At 40.9% G+C, this 18,398-nt stretch overlaps 2 protein-coding genes across 4 annotated transcripts; one reads left to right on the top strand and one right to left on the bottom strand.

Annotated features, from left to right (window-relative positions):
* Positions 1–244: 244 nt before the first annotated feature.
* LOC118368255 (heat shock 70 kDa protein 4L-like) lies at positions 245–10,546 on the bottom strand. Of its 2 annotated transcripts, XM_035752218.2 has the most exons (20): positions 10,148–10,546; positions 8,615–8,672; positions 8,349–8,489; positions 7,610–7,732; positions 7,351–7,450; positions 6,560–6,693; positions 6,211–6,455; positions 6,031–6,107; positions 5,751–5,902; positions 5,500–5,606; positions 5,220–5,353; positions 4,454–4,650; positions 4,172–4,222; positions 3,233–3,307; positions 2,974–3,117; positions 2,604–2,729; positions 2,366–2,473; positions 2,003–2,122; positions 1,281–1,442; positions 245–1,160 (listed from the first exon to the last, which is right to left on the bottom strand). In XM_035752218.2, exons 1-20 carry the CDS (start codon positions 10,252–10,254, stop codon positions 978–980), a joined length of 2,544 nt encoding a protein of 847 aa, XP_035608111.1. In that variant the 5' UTR covers positions 10,255–10,546; the 3' UTR covers positions 245–977. The 2 variants fall into 2 exon arrangements, with proteins under 2 accessions (XP_035608111.1, XP_035608112.1); XM_035752219.2 differs by lacking the exon at positions 4,172–4,222 and having other exon boundaries at positions 10,148–10,545.
* Positions 10,547–11,410: 864 nt separating this feature from the next.
* LOC118368253 (charged multivesicular body protein 3) lies at positions 11,411–17,047 on the top strand. Of its 2 annotated transcripts, none has more exons than XM_035752212.2 (6): positions 11,411–11,807; positions 12,415–12,505; positions 13,408–13,587; positions 15,016–15,137; positions 15,809–15,923; positions 16,051–17,047. In XM_035752212.2, the coding sequence occupies exons 1-6, from the start codon at positions 11,763–11,765 to the stop codon at positions 16,188–16,190; spliced, it is 693 nt and encodes a 230-aa protein (XP_035608105.1). In that variant the 5' UTR covers positions 11,411–11,762; the 3' UTR covers positions 16,191–17,047. The 2 variants fall into 2 exon arrangements, with proteins under 2 accessions (XP_035608105.1, XP_035608106.1); XM_035752213.2 differs by having other exon boundaries at positions 11,412–11,807; positions 12,415–12,475.
* Positions 17,048–18,398: the final 1,351 nt, after the last annotated feature.

Raw genomic sequence — 18,398 nt, 5'->3', positions numbered from 1 at the left:
ATTAAGACCATTCTACATTCTTCTAATAAGAAAGCTGTTAAAACAATCAATATGTGTGCATCTTTTAAGGTCTTTGTATAATCTGTCATTTGTTGTACCCCCTAGCATATGTTATCATTGTTTGTATACTTCTTGTATGTATACTGTTTTTTCTCCAAAAATATATATATATTCAAAAAATAAAACATTAACTTCGAGGACTGCTCGAGCTCTCAGGAACATTTAGTCATGAAATAACACAATGTTTGTCTTAAAGACAAAAATAATGCATTTATTACTTGCCGTCTTAAAATATCATGATTCAAATATGGAAATGCATGAAAACAAGTAAAAGAATAGGCAGCACCTTGCTCTCTTGTCTTGCTACTTGACAGTTGTGGTGTGTCACCCATTTCAACACTAGGAATGTATCCTATACACAACTATATGCACTGGCCAGTTTAAATTACTAAAATAATATTTACAGAATCTAGACATACAGACATCTTTTCAAATTAATATATTAAATACAAATATATATAATATGTATTATTGCATACATAGTTTACTAATAGTTTAATAAGCCTTAGCGTTTGTTCAGACAGTAATTCTACTTATGTTTCACTACAAGGTTATGTGCAATAAGAGTCACCTTAGAGATCTGCTTATGGGACTTTTGAAATGCAAACACATATGCTTTAGAAAAACAATTTTTGGGAGAGCCTGAATTGTTTTAATCTATATCTAGTTTTACAGTTAATGACTATATATGGTATTGTCTAACCACTCAAGAAGGAGTGCACCATTGTAACATACAAGGGAAAGTCTAAAAAGGTACAAATCAAACAGGGGGACTCTAAATACAAATGCACAAAACAGCCTGCTGAGTGGTGGTGGACATGGAAAAATGGTCCCTTGATATACTATGTATGTTTGGGTAGACCTGCTCTGATGGGAGCTAGAGTGATGATAGCAGAGCTTGTTTGGCAGAGAGGGGCTCAGTCAATCTCCATCTCTCCTGAGGGAGGCTTTGTCTGGTTGCTTCCCTTTGCCTCTCCCTTCCCGTCAGCTCCTTGCCTTGGGCCGTTATGGGCCCCGTTGCTCTTGTAGTTCTCCTCTGACACATCCTCTGCTTTGGGCTTCGGCCGGTTGACCACTGGGTTGCATACTTCATCCAGTTCCTAAAGTATAGGTATATGTGGGAGATCGGAACATGCAGTATTATTCAAACGATAAGTAACTGGTGACGATGTGCCAATAGCATGTCATATGGTTGAATCATACCCTCTTATCACACACACCTGTATTTTGGAAATGATGTCTGCTACTTTGACTACTGGGTCCTGGGCGATGGTGAGTTGGCTCTGGGCATTCATCTTGCTGTTCATCCAGCCCATACTTTCATTTACACACTTCTCCACGTTGCTCATCTCCTCAGTATTCAGATGCTGGTAACGTTCATCCTGAGTGTAGATAGGAAACAAAACAATTAGAGCTAGACCACCTCTATCTCATTATGTAAATGACCTCATCTATACCCTCACAAAATAATTAATTCATCTAAATTTCACAGATAGTTTATTACATACATCTTGGGTTAAACCCAGAAACATATTAAGTCCTAGAACAGATAGTGTCACAATTGCTCATAAAATGACTATGACATTGACCTAACCAGGTTTGAAAACTGTACAGGCCACAGACGACTGATGACACTAAACAAGTAAAATGGAGTGTACTGAATATGGAAAAGGTAATACAGGGAAAGTAATCCCAACAGAGCAGTGGTGTAGTAGTTCACAGAGAAAAGGGGGCATTGTAAATGGTCTCAACATCATTTCACTGCATCTCACTTTAGTGATTGGTGGTTCAATCGTAGAAATAGAACGGCTTCAATGTTTCTAAAGTAGGAGATAACAAGCACGCAATAACATGATAATGCCTTTTCTGACATCAGTGCAATCCAGAAAAACAAAAAGATCACAAAGATGGAAAGGATGCTGAAAAGTATTCACATTTTTACCTTCTGTTTGTAAAGCTCCACAGCCTTCATATAGAGTTGGATCTTCTTGCCCATTTCTTCAAATGCCCTCGGCCTGTCCTCCTGCTCCCTGTGTTTGTCCTGAATAGGCTGGCCAAAACTCTGGAAAAGGACATCAGTCAAATCACATCAGTCAAGTCACCAAAAAAATGCTGAGTCACGAAGCCAAACCTTCAAACGGAGGTTAATGTTTTCAAATAGAGATGACACTGTTCACCTAAATGCCCCCCAAAACATTTGTTTATTATTCACGTATCTTGCTCCTGATTTCAGAACTGCCATAATAGCAGATGGGTGCAGGCAGAGGCTGGATATAAAAATCCTTTATGCTAAATGAACACTAACCTTGAGATCTTCCAGCTTGTCCACATAGACCTGTTTGTCTTGGTCCTCTCCCTCCTCATAAAGCCAGTTCTCTGTGTCTTCGAGCATCATTGTCAGACGATTACTGTCCTTTTTGGAAGGTGAGAAAGGCCAAAACAGGTATCAGTTAACACATGGTGTATTGCAAAGCCTTGTTCTTTGTTCAATGTGTCAATATTTATTTATTAGTTGAAAGGAATATGTTAATCTAGGTTCTTACCTCCTCAGTGGTGTACTTCTCATAGATGCCACACAGTTTGTCCCGCAGGTCATACACATATTCCTCCACAGCATTCTTAGCATCATTCCTCTCTTTCTCCAGCTTGTCCTGGACGATCATCTGGCTCTGAAGTACAGAGAGAGAAAAGGAGGGAGGCACGTGTGCTGAGAGCCAAAATCAGCCTTCCGCCTCCTCTAATACCCACTCCCAGGCGGCTCAATGGAATTTATGTCTTTGAACTAAACAAGGCAGGTAAGTTTTACTTTACAATAAGCTTTCCTTAGGGTCAAAGTTTTTTCCCTAGTCGACGCAACCAGCATTACAATGAGAATATGACTCCGCTGCTGGGAAGGCCTTAAGAGTGAATCACCTCATACTCCACAAAGTCATTGAGGACCCCCCTGTCCAGCTGTCTGATGATGTTGGCCAGGATGGGAAGGTCAGTGCTTTTCACTTTGACTTTGGGCTTGCTTCCCCCTGCTGCTGGGTCCTGCTTCTCACCAGGGACTCTCTCCTTTGTTGGGAGATTAAACAAATAAATCAGTTCCAACTCTTATATTGATTCTCAGTGTTTTACAAGACATAAATGTTTAAGTGTAATTATAGTTTCTTATTATGAATGTATTCACCTTACTGCAGGAACTGACATCCTCATTCTGCTGGTCCCCCTGGCCTTGACTCTCCTGGTCCACCTGCATTTTAGTCTGAGACAGTAGGACACACTCACAGCAACATCACCTGAATATTACAATCAACTCTTGGCTGCTCTATTTCCAGTAGGTTTGACTCATGGACCACCTTAGTAGTGAAATTCATTATGTTACACCTATGTCTATCTAAACCAGCTTACTTCAAGCTGCACACCCCTCCTGTTAAAGTAACTGTGCAGTGTTTCCAGATTTCTATGAAATATGACCTATAATTAATTACAATATGAGTGAAATAGTTTTCCTTCCAAAATATGGTAATTAAGTAAGTTAAAAAGCTGCTTTTCTGTGTTGGAATGGTGTGTTTGAGATACAAGTTTTAGGTGGAGTTTAAGTGGAGTTTTCTCTAATTTATGCTTTGGCCACAAATGCGAGTCAACAACGAGTCAATACGAGTCAACAACGAGTCAATACGAGTCAACAACGGAATATGATTTTCACTGGACAGTTGTTTTAATCTTATCAAAATGTATACTGTTCAGAGATGCCAATTAGAATGTTATGATCTGTATGAGTAACACATTCAAATACACTGACATATTGATAATATCAAAGGAGTGGGGGATGATTTTTTTTATAGCAGACACAGGTACAGCACAGCCTGTGAAGGATAGAGCTATGAAGATGTGGAAAGTATATTAATCTTAATAGCTATTCCACTGGCTTCATGTATCCTCTGGCGTCACACACTGCCAAGCCTGGTTATACAAACACACCCGTTCTCTCAAGCTCAATGTGATGAACCTTAGTAAGACCAGTGCTCCACAGATGAGACCAGCAGTGGACTTCACCTAGCAGAGGGTGAAGTGGAGTATGAAAAGGGATTGGAGTGAGGGCTAATCACACACAGTGACCACAAACCTCCTCTATATAGTTAAAGGTGTCATCTTCAATGAGAGGAAAGGGGTGCAGCTTCAAGAGCCAGGAATAGAGAGAAAATGGGCTTGAGTGAAAATAACCACATAGAAAAAGACATGAGGTCAAATCAGTGCTTTAAGTCTTAGACCTAAGACATTCAAAGGGAAGATTAAACAACAGCTTCTTTGTCACTCTGAAATCTTAAAATAGTGTGAAGTGGCTGAAAAACGAACTTCACAAATGTGAAATTCAGGTGAATCTTCTCACTCCTCCTATCTCTCTTACTTGGTCCTCTGGCCTTCCTTCATTCTGCACAGTGGGTTCCATGTCCATCTGAACATCCTCTCCTTCACCCTTCTGCTTCTCGATCAGGGAGGCACTGGAAACACTGAAGATGCCATGCACGTTGACGCGCACTTTGACCTTCACTTTGGAGCTCTCTCCATCAGGCTGGGGAACCACATTCTGAACAGAAAAACGCCCTGAGAAAGCAAGAGAGAAAGGGATGGAGGGAGAGAGACGTTCAAATGTCACACCTGATGGAGTCACAAGAAATGACACAAACACACTGGGGAATTGACATGTCCATCAGAGACAGGGGAAAGAGGATGAGGTCTGACGAGCTAGTAATTGCACTTCTTTCAAACTGAAATCCCATCTGCGACACCCCCTTATAATGCACACACTCACACACACAGCTCGGCTCTGTAAATGACTCCTGTGACTCATAGGGACGCAGTGTTCCATGAGAGATTAAGCCTGAGTCCTAATTACAAGCCAGGTGGGAGACCCCCGCTATAGGGTTTCATTGTTCATCATCAGGCTGGCCACCAGGGAACACTTGCAAATAGCCATTACAGACATATTGGAGCTGAATTCCATAGAGCACACTGCTCTGTCTTGTAAGGGGATCTCAAGGCAGAATAGCAAAGTGCCATCCGGGTGTTACAGCTACATATTTTATGTTCAGTGAGACCACCTTCAAATTCCTTCTACAGGTACATTAAAGATGGAAGAACTGCAGAGGCCTGAGTTGAATAAGCAGGTGTACCTATCCTGATGTCCGGGTAAGGCAGCTCCTGTGGGAGGCTGTAGAACGCTTCCAAGTCAAAGGGCTCCTTCTTGTGGAAGGTAATGACTTTGGAGAAGGGTGCTGCATGGTTCTTACTGTACACCTCACATTCTCTGTAGAACAGACAGTGGTGTTGAATGAGGTCAAGACAAACACAGGGAAACACTGAGTTGTGATGTCTGCTCATCTTACTATAAACAGCACTGTACCTACAGACGCATGTTTCTTTCTATAGAGCCAGCTGAGTATGTGCCCTTACCCAACTCCATCTTCTGTGGGGGACTTCCAACGCAGGGTGATGGGAAAGGGAACCACATCAGTGATAGAGAATTCACGCACCTTAAACGCTGGGGACATAATTGCACACTACACACACACACATACATAAACAAACACACACCCAAACAAGGACACAAACACACAATCACTTTGTTACACACTGAATATTACAGCAAATCATATACAATTGATGGCTGAAGTTTCCATCTCTGTAAGAGGATAGGGGAGTACCTGAAGAGCACAGCCCCGTGCCACAGCCTCATCTGCATTGAGTGTGGTGCTGACATCTTTGCCAAAGAACTTGGAGATCCTCTCTTTAATGGAAGGGATCCTGGTGGCTCCTCCTACCACCTCCACTGCATAGATCTCATCCCGGCTCAGCTCTGACGCAAAACACAAACACACAGAGAGGGTAAAATAATACATGTTCTGGTTACTGTTGAAATATCATTTACTGTCACCACGGATGTTCATCTACTAAATCAAATTTGATTTGATAAAAATGACGTACTTGATTGTTCCATAACTGCTTTCAATGGTGCCTCTACTCTCATCAAAAAGGGTGCACACAGTTCTTCAAACTGGACTCTGAAAATTAAAAGGAAGGGGAAAAGTGGAATTATCATGAATGCATATAAATCTCTAAGACTATAGGAAGCTAAACGAAGGGGTCACAAATCGATATGTGTACCTGTTCATCTTGCCTGTCACATCAATGTCATTCATGAAGCACTCGATGTTAATGGGAAGGTCAGAGCAGTTGGCGCTCATCAACTTCTTCAGTTTCTCACATTCCTGAGACAGCCGCAGAATAGCCCTGGGGTTCTCCCTCACGTTGAGCTTGTACCTTGCCTTGAATTCCTCGCAGAAGTTATCCACAAGTGCCTCATCAAAGTTACGCCCACCCAGGTAGGGGTCAAAGGCTGTTGCCAGGACCTTGTTAATTGACCAGACAGTTAGGGGTTAAATATGGAAGAAATCATTTTAAAAGAAGGGTGAAAATAGTGATAGGCTTCAGTACTTTAGGAATAAAAATCCACCTTGAGTTTGCCTTTGTTAAAGGCTGATATGGAGACCTGGAATGATGAATGTCCCAGGTCCACGAACACCACATTGCGTGGCTTCTCTTCTGGGGTGGGCAGGTCCTGTTTGTAGATCCCATAAGCCAGGGCCACTGCCATTTAGAAACAACAATATGAGATACTCTAATGAATAACACTACCATTGCAGGAATAAGAGCATCTTAGTGGATGGAAATGAATATAAGTAATGTATGTGTTATAAAGTCATTCTGGTCCCCTAAACCTAATATCACAAAATATGATTATATGTTTGTCAGCTTAAAGGCCTACACATTGTAGCTTAAAGGCCTACACATTGTAGCTTAAAGGCCTACACATTGTATCTTAAGGGCCTACACATTGTAGCTTAAAGGAATACACATTGTAGCTTAAAGGAATACACATTGTAGCTTAAAGGCCTACACATTGTAGCTTAAAGGCCTACACATTGTAGCTTAAAGGAATACACATTGTAGCTTAAAGGCCTTCACATTGTAACTTAAAGGCAGGCCTACACAGGCCTTCAAATCCAAAAAGGGGCTTTTCAAATGCCCTCTGTGAATATCAGTGCCTGCTGATTAAGGGGAGAAAACTAAGACTTGCAAAACTGCAGTCTCTAGGGAACCCCAGCCTATTTTGGGATAATGATATTCCCTAATCAAATAAAGTTGGTAGAAATAAAACATGTGTTGTGAAACAATTAAATACACATTAATGCTTTAGGCAACTAGAATCAATAAATCTAAAGACACTCTGTGGGAACCACTGACCTGCCGTGGTGTCATTGATCAGACGCAGACAGTTCAACCCTGCAATTTGGGTGGCATCCATCACAGACCTCCTCTCTGCATCGGTGAAAAAACTTGGAACCTATGAAACAAAACTCTTGTTAGAAAAGAATAAACTTGAAATAGGATGGAAATATGTGTATGGTTAGTTTCATGGTATATTCAGATGTGCAGTAGCTATATTGTTATTATGTTGACTAGTTCCATTTTCAGTGTATTGCAATATATTGTTGTAACTCACAGAGATCACACAGTCCACAACTGGCTTCTTGAGGGCGCTCTCTGAAGTTTCCTTCAGCTTGGTCAGCAGCATTGCTGTTACCTGCTCAATTGTGAATACCTTGTCCTCATCCAGATAACGCACCTATGAATGGGACACAGTTTTCATTTAGGCCATTTAGACCAATGTTTCCCAAACTGTGGGATCGGCATGGGGTGTGTGGGATCGGCATGGGGTGTGCCCCCCCCCCACCAAAAAAAAATAATAATAATAATAATAAGGAACTCAGTCTGGCTTTCAACTTACTCTTGAAAGATGTAATAATAAATTCACACAGTGCAATTTCAAAATTGGGTAGTGCATCATCAGTTCTCCTCTTGTCATGTCAGCCATTGCATACCATAGAGTGCTATTTAGAACTTCTCAGAAATGTACAGATCAACTAGCCCATGTCGGCTTATGTTTCTTAGCTAAGTTTTTCAGCCCATAGATTTTATGGTGATGTTTGAGTCACTCAATATCGCATGAATACACATTAGACATGGCAAAATGTATAAAACTACAAGAAAATTAGCTTTAAAACTGCAAAATTATCTTCTTTGTGGGTCAAATGCAGTAGAAAATACAAACAATTGAGCAAAATAACAATGGTACTGTACATAGTGACAATGGACCATGGGGTGATGGAGCTAAAGAGAAGAAAATATAAATGGAGTGCAGTGAAAAAGGAACCGAGTGGAAATGTGTACAGTGGTGTTACCTTGATTCCAGTGTTGCCACTGGCCAGTTTGTGCAAGCTGTAAGGCAACTTGGGTTTCTCCCCCTGGACATATGGGTCATCGAACGCTCTGCCATGGAACTTCTTGAAGCCATGGACTGTGTTTTTGAAATTTGTTATAATCTGAAATAAAACGTATTTGTTTTACTTACATGTGATTTGATCCTGACCAATTTGATAATTTCCCAAAAAGTATTTATAAGCACAGTACTAGTACTATAAAATCTATTCTCATTTGATTATCTTACTTGACCCTTGGCTGCATTTCCAATGGTGCGGTTTTTGGAGGCCAGAGACACCCAGGCCCTGGGGAACCAAAACAAATAAATACATAAAAAATATGCTATAGGCCTAATGGTTGATGGTAGGCTACAAGGTAGATTGACATAGAAAGAAGAATACCAGTTTAGAACGATGGAGGTTGAAAATCTGCAGATTATGAAGGGAATTTCACAAGGGAGTCTGTGAAAGTATTATGAATTAGGGCAGTAAGACAGAACAGTTCACCTTCAAATATTTAATATAGAAGCTTGTTCTCTGGGCAGCCGAACGAGTAGAGCAAAGACCGTGAGTAAAGTAGAGAATACCGCACATGCGCAGAAGCTTCAGACCTTTTCGGGAAGAGGATTCCGAAGAATTCGTGCTCCTTAATAATATCCCTTTCTTAACTAATTTAACTGATACACTTACGGCATCAGCTCATTGTGTTGCTGACAAAGAGTGATCCGGGTTTTTCTATGCATAGAAAAAGATGCCTGCAGTTGCTCTGATGTCATTTTAGTTATTTGGAAATTGTAGTTATTTGCAAGAGCAGGCTGTTATAAAACCCAGGTCATTACATTCCCTCTCACTGAGAGTATTGGTGCACCTTGCACAGTGGCATGTTAGGAGGAGCAGGTGGAATCTTGCAGTTTCGAGAGGAATTCGTGTCAACTAAACTTTCGGCCACAAGGCTCCATGTGAATACATATGTATTCACAGTCACCTCTTCCAACGTCATAACGTGTGTATGATAGTCACATTTACATAGGCTTACACGCAGCCATAGGCTTACAAGCAGCCAATCTAGAGCCTATATTTATCTTTGTTCAAATGATTCTGTCCACATGGGAATTTGTCGTACTCTATTTCTGAGAGCAAAAAAAATACCACAACAGTCAAGTCCCAGCAAATGCAATGATGATCGCAAAAAATAAAATGCGATATAGCCTACATTTTGTTGACACTCAACGCATGGGCCTGCTTTGAAAAAAAAACCCACAACATATCTCATTTCAAAAATAGAGTAATGTAAACATATTCATTAAAACAACGATAAGACATGAGATATAGAAAGAAATCAACAAAAACATTCTAATATTGAACAATTTGGTCATATTTGGGCGTAGGCTATCGCCAAGCCTTAAAAATCATGTCTCGGAACAGGATAGGATAGAAAAGTGTAAGATAAGCCCAAAAATTCCATATACGTATACAATTGCAATTATTAAGTCATTTGGTAAAATTAACATGTAACAAAGACTTCTGAGAATGGAGACGACGTTATAACGTTGTAATACGCAAAGCTGAAAAATATACCAATCAATAGGCTACGCATGTACATGGAAGAAAAAATACTATCCAATGTAATGTCATCCTCCAATGTAAGATATTCATAATTACACATGAAACATCCATCGTAGAAGCATTTGATCACTACGCCATCAGGTAGGCTACAGCGCGCATCCAGTCGCAAACATTGCGCACAGTCACATTCTATATAGTGTCAATGATATACTTACGGCGTACATCTGTCACTGTATTCATTGGCAATGGTTTCAATGCCGCCGCTTCTGGCAACAGCGATGTAGCAATTTTGGAAACCCACATCAATACCTACTACTGACATAATGAACGTAGCTGTTAGCTTGCGCTATTCCACGTTACGATTGACACTTGACACCTTTTCGATTAGAAAAATAAAATATTCCACTATGCGTGACTGTAGGCTATTTTAAATTATGCCTTTCGTTTTCAGCATCTATTTTAGAGTTAGTTTACACAGTGCTGACTGAATTACTAGCTGTTATGTAAAACAAACTGTTTATAGTCAACTCATTCAACCTAATCCCAGTGAGCCTGGATGTCCACAGGATTCTCTCAGCCTCTATATGGCTACAGTACCATCCGGCAATCCAAGCAAACATGCGCAATTGTTAAAATCAGTCTGGAATGCCTTTAAAACCCGCCCCTGCTATCTGTTATTGGTTCAAATTCACCAAAGGTGTATTTGATTGGTGCGACAGACCATATGAGAGAAAAATCTAGAAGTCCTTGAAAGGGAATCTGCCTTTACGTCATGAGTGACAGTGTAGGGCATGGTCTGCTAGTGTAGGGATAAGTGGATTTGCCACGAGAAGCAATCCTGCCAGGCAAAATGCTATAAAAACAACAAGTTATATTGACCTCTGTAATACCCTTTTTTGCAGACCACTGGATATACACTAACTGTACAAAACATTATGAACACATTCCTAATATTGAGTTGCACACCCTCCATTAACACTCCACATACAAAGGGATCACAGGCCTAGCGTCATGTCACCATTATACAGATATGTAAGCCTAGGCATAACTCAATGTTGATACATACCAAAGCCAAAAGTATTACTGAGAGGCTGTAATTGAACTGGAATACTGGAATTGAACAGGTGCAGCTCAAGGTATGAAGCTGATACCAAAGAGTCAGGGTGCAGTATTTCCAAATATCTTCAATGTATTCCTTTAGTTATAGCCTACAATTCTAGGTTTCAGGGGACCTAAACACAATACAACACAGGTGAGCTGAATCTTAACTGATCTGACCTACTCGGATTCAACGCTGTTCAGCGGCCATGGTGCTGAATCTGTGATCAGTCCTTAGTTTTAGTTCACTTTCATCGTGTCGCTAGCTGTCCATGGTGCTGAACGCTTATGAGCCATGTAGACATTCCCACGGGCTAGTTATTAGGCTATGTGTTCCTGCGGTTTATACAATTGAAGTGGCCACCAGGTAGCATACCACTCACTGCATTGTGTTGGATCCAAAACACATTACATTTGCTAGGCCTATCTCTGATGTCATGCTTTGGGTCTATTGGTTGAAGTATATTGACGATCTTATCATTTGGAAATATTGAATACGTTTGATACATTTTTGCATTATTTTGCATTTAGCACTACATAGTTTCAGTCATTTATTTTCAAGGAAAAAATACAGGAAAAGAAGATTGCGTGCACGTATTGGAACGTAGCCTGTGAGGCGAAGTGGCGTAGCTTGGAATCAGGAAGTGGTTGAAGGTGTATGACACTTTTTCTGTGGTTTTCTGTATTATTATCAGTTTAGCTAAGTTAGTTAACGTTTACGTTGTAATCAACATGGGGCTGTTCGGGAAAACACACGATAAACCACCGAAAGACTTGGTAAGTAAAGGCTTCTGGTAAGGGGCGACGAGCTTGCGAGCTAGCCAGCTATCAGCGAGCCAAACAATGTATTCAAAGTTAGCCAGCTCTGGTTATTTATGGCATGGCGACGGTGTTGCGTTTATTGAATAACTGTTCTCAGTCGTATCTCAACTTCAATGGAATAGCGTTGTGTTTTAAAGTAGCTAATGCAACGTTCGCTAGCTAGATAACGTTAACGAGCTGGCTCCCTAACGTTAGTTGGCTAACGTTAGCTAGGCAACTGTTGCTGAGCTAGCTAACGTTAGCATTTCAGTTTGATTGTTAGCTAGCAAGCTAAGTGCTTGTCTGTGCTTGCTACTTGTATTGAAAGAATGTGTAGCGTATCTTTACAAACTTTATTCCCGAAAATGCTATGGCCAGCCACACAGCTAACGTTAAAGTACAAGCAGCAGGTAGCACCATCTTCGGATGTAAACAAACCAACAATTTAAAACACGTTTTCATGGTTCTGTCTCAAATATGCTGTGTTTACACTACATTTCCTCGAACCTTTACAGTGAATAGCACAGTTAATGTCATATTTTACTCTTTTTTTACGCTTAATTCAATTTTTCTATCATTTAAGGTAAATGAATGGTCACTCAAAATCAGGAAGGAGATGAGAGTGATTGACAGACAAATTCGAGGTGAGAAGAAGAGCTTCAAGGCTATTTTATGTGAGGTCCAGTGTAACTTTGCTTTGTTACTCTCTTTGTTACTCTAAGAATGTCAGAGAGCAAATCGTTTTCAATACACTAAAGCAACATAAACACAAAGTAGGGTGTCCAATCAAAATCTCATATTTTCACTAATGGGTAAAAAAAAACTACTGTTAAACCAATGGACCAAACCTCATGTCTATCAAAATCCATTCAAAAGTTATTGGAGTTTTTACCCTTGTAGGATGGCCAAAATTAGGGTGACTAAATCAACGGAGGCCAGAGAAGAAAAAAAGTTAAATTGCACAGCTTCGTGTCAGCTATAGGTTGGATGCTGTGCAAGAATGAAGGCTCACTTTCAGGTTGAACTCGGCATCTTTCTTCTCAAATCCGCAGGGCATAGATATCGATTTTGAGACGTAATATTATCAGATTTTAGTATACACTTCTCAATGCAATATTTTCCTGTTATTTTTTTTAAAGATTTCTCATCAAAAAAAGCATATCTTTGTGAAATATCAATGGAACATTGAACATACTGTTTATTTCAAAAAAGTTTAAAAGCCTTTTACATTTTTCTTTTTGCGACCTGTGGAAATGACTTTGAAGACAACCACCACAACATGTAAAATCCTCAAAAGTTTCTGCGAGAAAGCTGCACCGCTCTGTCAACAGTTTTTGGGTATACTACTTTTAATGAAATGTGAGACAAAGACCCCACTGAACGATTCAGAACATGAATAATAATATTTGTCTTGGTAATATGTATTTTATAACATAAAGAAGTGACATTTCATCACCAATGCACGTTTGGTAGACAACCTACACAAATGAAAGCTGCTGTCAAACTTATGTATACATTACAGTTTGTTATATTACATTATTTAGCAGTTTCTCATTGTTCCTCTCTTGTATCTCAGACATTCAGAGGGAGGAGGAGAAGGTAAAGAGATCCATTAAAGATGCTGCTAAAAAGGGACACCGGGACGTGTGTGTGGTTCTTGCAAAAGAGATGATCCAGTCGAAGCGTGCAGTCAGCAAACTTTATGCTTCCAAAGCCCAAATGAATTCTGTACTACTCAGCATGAAGAACCAGCTTTGTGAGTGTTAAAGCAACTGATGTAGTGCCACCAGATACTTTTGCATATATAGTGTATATTGTATGTGGACACCCCTTCAAATGAGTGGATTAGGCTATTTCAGCCACACCCATTGCTGACTGATGTATGAAATTGAGGACACAGACATGCAATCTCCATAGGAAAACATTAATAGTAGAATGGCCCGTACTGAAGAGCTCAGTGACTTTAGATGTGGCACCGTCATAGGATTCTACCTTTCCAACAAGTCAGTTTGTTAAATTTCTGCCCTGCTAGAGCTGCCGCGGTCAACTGTAAGAGCTGTTATTGTGAAGTGGAAACTTCTAGGAGCAACAAAGGTTCAGCCGCAAAGTGGTAGGCCACACAAGCTCACAGAATGGCACATCTGAAGCACATAGGGTGTAAAAATGTCTTTGGTTGCAACACTCACTACCGAATTCCAAACTGCCTCTGGAATCAACGTCGGCACAATAACTTTTGTTTGTCGGGAGCTTCATGAAATGGGTTTCAATGGCCAAGCAGCCGCACAATAGCCTAAGATTACCATGCGCAATGCCAAGTGTCGGCTGGAATAGTTTAAAGCGCCCCACCATTGGACTCTGGAGCAGTGGAAACGTGTTCTCTGGAGTGATAAGTCACACATCACCATCAGGCAGTCCGACGGATGAATCTGTGTTTGGCAGATGCCAGGAGAATGCTACCTGCCCCAGTGCATAGTGCCAGCTGTAATGTTTGGTGAAAGAGGAATAATGATCTGGGGCTGTTTTTCATGGTTTGAGCTAGGTTCCTTAGTTCCAGTGAAGGGAAGTCTTAATGCTATAGCATACAATGATATTCTAGACGATTCTGTGCTTCCAACTTGCGGAAGGCCCTTTCCTGTTTCCGCATGACAATGCCCCCGTGCACAAAGCGGGGTCCATACAGAAGTGGTTTGTCAAGATCGGAGTGGAAGAACTTGACTGGCCTGCACAGAGTCCTAAACTCCATTGAACACCATTGGGATGAATTGGAATGCCGACTTCGAGCCAGGCCTAATCACCCAACATCCAGTGTACGACCTCAATAATGCTGTTGTGGCTGAATGGAAGCAAGTCCCTGTACCAATGTTCCAACATCTAGTGTAAATCCTTCCCAGAAGAGTGGAGGAGGTTATAGCAGCAAAGGGGGGACCAACTCCATATTAATGCACATGATTTTGTAATGAGATGTTTGCTGAGCTTTTGGCCATGTGTATCTTGAAAATACCCAGGATAAGTTCAGTTGATGATAAATTAATATAAACGCTTTGTAACTGTAAGCTAGTAGGATCCTAAGTTTTTCCTGGTCAGGCCAAGTTATGTCCGTAATATGAATATGTACTTTACATGTCATGCTACATTACACATCCCAATTGGAAGGGGTTGTGTGTGACTGCTGTTATTTTTTCAGCTGTATTGCGTGTAGCTGGGGCCCTTCAGAAGAGCACAGAGGTCATGAAAGCCATGCAGAGCTTAGTAAAGATCCCAGAGATCCAGGGCACCATGAGGGAGCTGTCTAAGGAGATGATGAAGGTCAGTCGCATATCTGCTGACTCACTGTGGCCACTTTGTCTGTTGGGAGCATAAATCTATCACTGCTCATGTCCGTTTCTCTATGTGTGTAGCTGTCTCAGGGTCTTAGGGATGCCGTCCAGTTTAGGTAACCACTGCCAAATATATATTTCTAAGTATTCTTTTTACCCCCAATGTTGTGGTATCCAATTGGTAGTTAGTCTTGTCCCATCGCTGCAACTCCTGTACAGACTCGGGAGAGGTGAAGATCGAGAGCCATGGGTCCTCCGAAACACGACCCTGCCAAGCTGCACTGCTTCTTGACACACTGCTTGCTTAACCCCGAAGCCAGCCGCACCAATGTGTCGGAGGAAACACTGTACAACTGCTGACTGTGTCGGGTTGCATGGGCCCGGCTTGCCACAGGAGTCGCCAGAGGGACAAGGACATCTCTGCCGGCCTAAACCTCCCCGAACCCGGATGACACAGGGCCAATTGTGCGTCGCCTCATGGGTCTCCCGAACCCGGATCTGTAGTGAAGCCTCAAGCTCTGCAGTGCCTTAGACTGCTGCACCACCCGGGAGGCCCCAAAAGCTACAAACATAGTTTGTTTGAATATATATTGAATGTTTATGTTTAAATGAGTAAATACTGTTTGAGTATTGATTATTTATGTTGTGAGTGTCCCACAGGCTGGTATCATCGAAGAGATGTTGGAGGATACCTTTGAAAGCATGGAGGATGATGATGAGATGGAGGAGGCAGCAGAGGCAGAAGTTGATAAGATCCTCTTTGAGATCACAGCAGGTAAAGATAGTCCCTCTGGTAATCAAGCTTGCCTCAGTTGTTTGGGGCTGTATATTATCGCATGTCTGGGGAGGATAAAAAAAAGACTATAATACATGCTGACCTCTGGTGGTTTGTTCCAAATCAGGTGCCCTTGGCAAAGCGCCCAGCAAAGTCACAGACGCCCTTCCTGAAATGGAGCCTCCTGCCGCAGCTGCAGCCTCAGAGGATGAGTCGGAGGAGGACATTGAGGAGATGCATTCTAGACTGGCAGCCTTAAGGAGCTAAGATTGACCTCTTTCTGTCCCCTTAAAGTCTCTTTGCCTGCCTAAGGATGTACAAGGTCAATTTTGGTGTACGGTTTACCTAGTGGTTTCTCAACCACATTTTGTCTCTTTCTTTCACATAGTTATTTTGGATTATCTTTGGGCTGTGAACTTTTCAATGTTTAGGGCTAAATAACACATCAGATCTGTTGTTATTGGAAAGGGGATTTTATGATCTTACATGTTAAATGGGTAAACCCAGAAATCACTCAATGTGTGGTGTGTCTGTACACCCAACATTTAATAAAGATGTATGAATCTCAAGATAGCTAAAAAAAAATAAGAAGGACCCATCTATATCTTAAATGCTGAGTGTGGTCTGATTCTTTTGGTCTTGTATTTGGGGAAGTCGAGGCTTCATTCTCCAATTGGGTGAATTAACTAGAGACTTACTCTGAGCCGGTCACTGACATATCTAATCTGTAATGGAAACGTCTTGCTCTACATTGAGACATGAAATGAGTGACTCATCACATTCAAGTGTTCATGAAACTTGAATCCATCACTACTCTGATCTAGATCCAAATTGAATACAGTATTACAATTTAATACGATATTTCATTCACTTTCAGCATTATAAACACTAGAACTAAAAATCAAACTTCTGTCAGTAGTTTGTCTCTGTACAGTACATATGTATCTATATTATGTTGTCTTATATAAAGTTGTTTGGAGGGGTAAAGAATGCACAGAAATTGACTAACATTTTTTACATTGAGATCCAGCTTCCTTAACTATATATTGTTGGCCTCAAAGTCCTAATAATTTGTTGTGCGTATTCAGTAAAAAATAAAAATGATTGGTTAGTTTTGTTTCAGACCCTGTGTGTTATGGGATGTTTTTTTCTGTGCATACTTCTGTTTTTTCTGTGTGCAGGAAATTATGGAAATGAACAGTCAATTTTACTGTTGTCTGGCCTCTCGATTATTGAATGTGACCTGAAAGATGAGGAGTAATGTGTGACTGTTTTGTAGGTCACTACTTTTATTGCTTATTTTATGGGGAAGAGCAACATCTGTGAAAACATTCAGGTGTGAGATTATTTTCTCTTGGTTTCTAATATGGACAAAGGGATTATTTTTCTACCAACCACAGCCCTCACTCAGCAGCCTTAGTGTAACGTAACCAAACCCTTTCTCTGTCCTCTGACTGTTGATATGTAGGTTACCAGTCAAAACGGACTGTAGCTGTTATGTTTTAGGGAAAACTCCCAAGATTACAAGCATCAACTAATGGCAGATAATTATAATACGTGTTACTGAGCAGTTACAGGTGTTTGTCATACTCTTACAACATGTTTAATCCAGACTACCTGGCCTGCTCAACAGTTTGATTTTAGTTCCAGAGTTTCTCTGCAATAGGCTTATTAACCGATATTGGTTATTTAATTATTACAACCTAACAATCTTCATACTTAATCACCATTTAAAACATTAATTATACACTGAACAAAAATATAAATGCAACATGTAACTAGTTCAAATATTTTACTGAGTTACAGTTCATAGAAGAAAATCAGTAAATTGAAAAATTCATTAGGCCCTAATTATGGATTTAACATGACTAGGAATACACATATGCATCTGTTGGTCACAGATACCTTAAAAAAAAGGTACCATGATTTGCCTCATGCAGCACGACATCTCCTTCGCATAGAGTTGATCAGGCTGTGAAATGTTGTCCCACTCCTCTTCAATGGCTGTGTGAAGTTGCAGTATATTGGTGGGAACTGGAACACGCTGCCGTACAGAATGATCCAGAGCATCCAAACATGCTCATTGGGTGACATGTCTGATGAGTATGCAGGCCATTGAAGAACTTGGACATTTTCAGCTGCCAGGAATTGTGTACAGATCATTGCATTATCATGCTGAAACAGGTGATGGCAGCAGATGAATGGCACGACAATGGGCCTCAGGATCTCGTCACGGTATCTCTGTGCATTTAATTTGCCATCGACATAATTCAATTGTGTTCGTTGTCCGTAGCTTATGCCTACCAATACCGTAACTCCAACACCATCATGGGGCACTCTGTTCACAACGTTGACATCAGCAAACCGCTCGCCCACACTACGCCATACACGCTGTCTGCCATCTCTCCGGTACAGTTGAAACCGGGATTCACCCATGAAGAGCACACTTCTCCAGCGTGTCAGTGGCCATTGAAG

This window comes from Oncorhynchus keta, chromosome 35 (genome assembly GCF_023373465.1).
Source record: "Oncorhynchus keta strain PuntledgeMale-10-30-2019 chromosome 35, Oket_V2, whole genome shotgun sequence".
NCBI classification, from domain to species: domain Eukaryota; kingdom Metazoa; phylum Chordata; class Actinopteri; order Salmoniformes; family Salmonidae; genus Oncorhynchus; species Oncorhynchus keta.
Note: the sequence above shows the minus strand (reverse complement) of the source record. Positions and strands in the feature narration are given on the sequence as shown.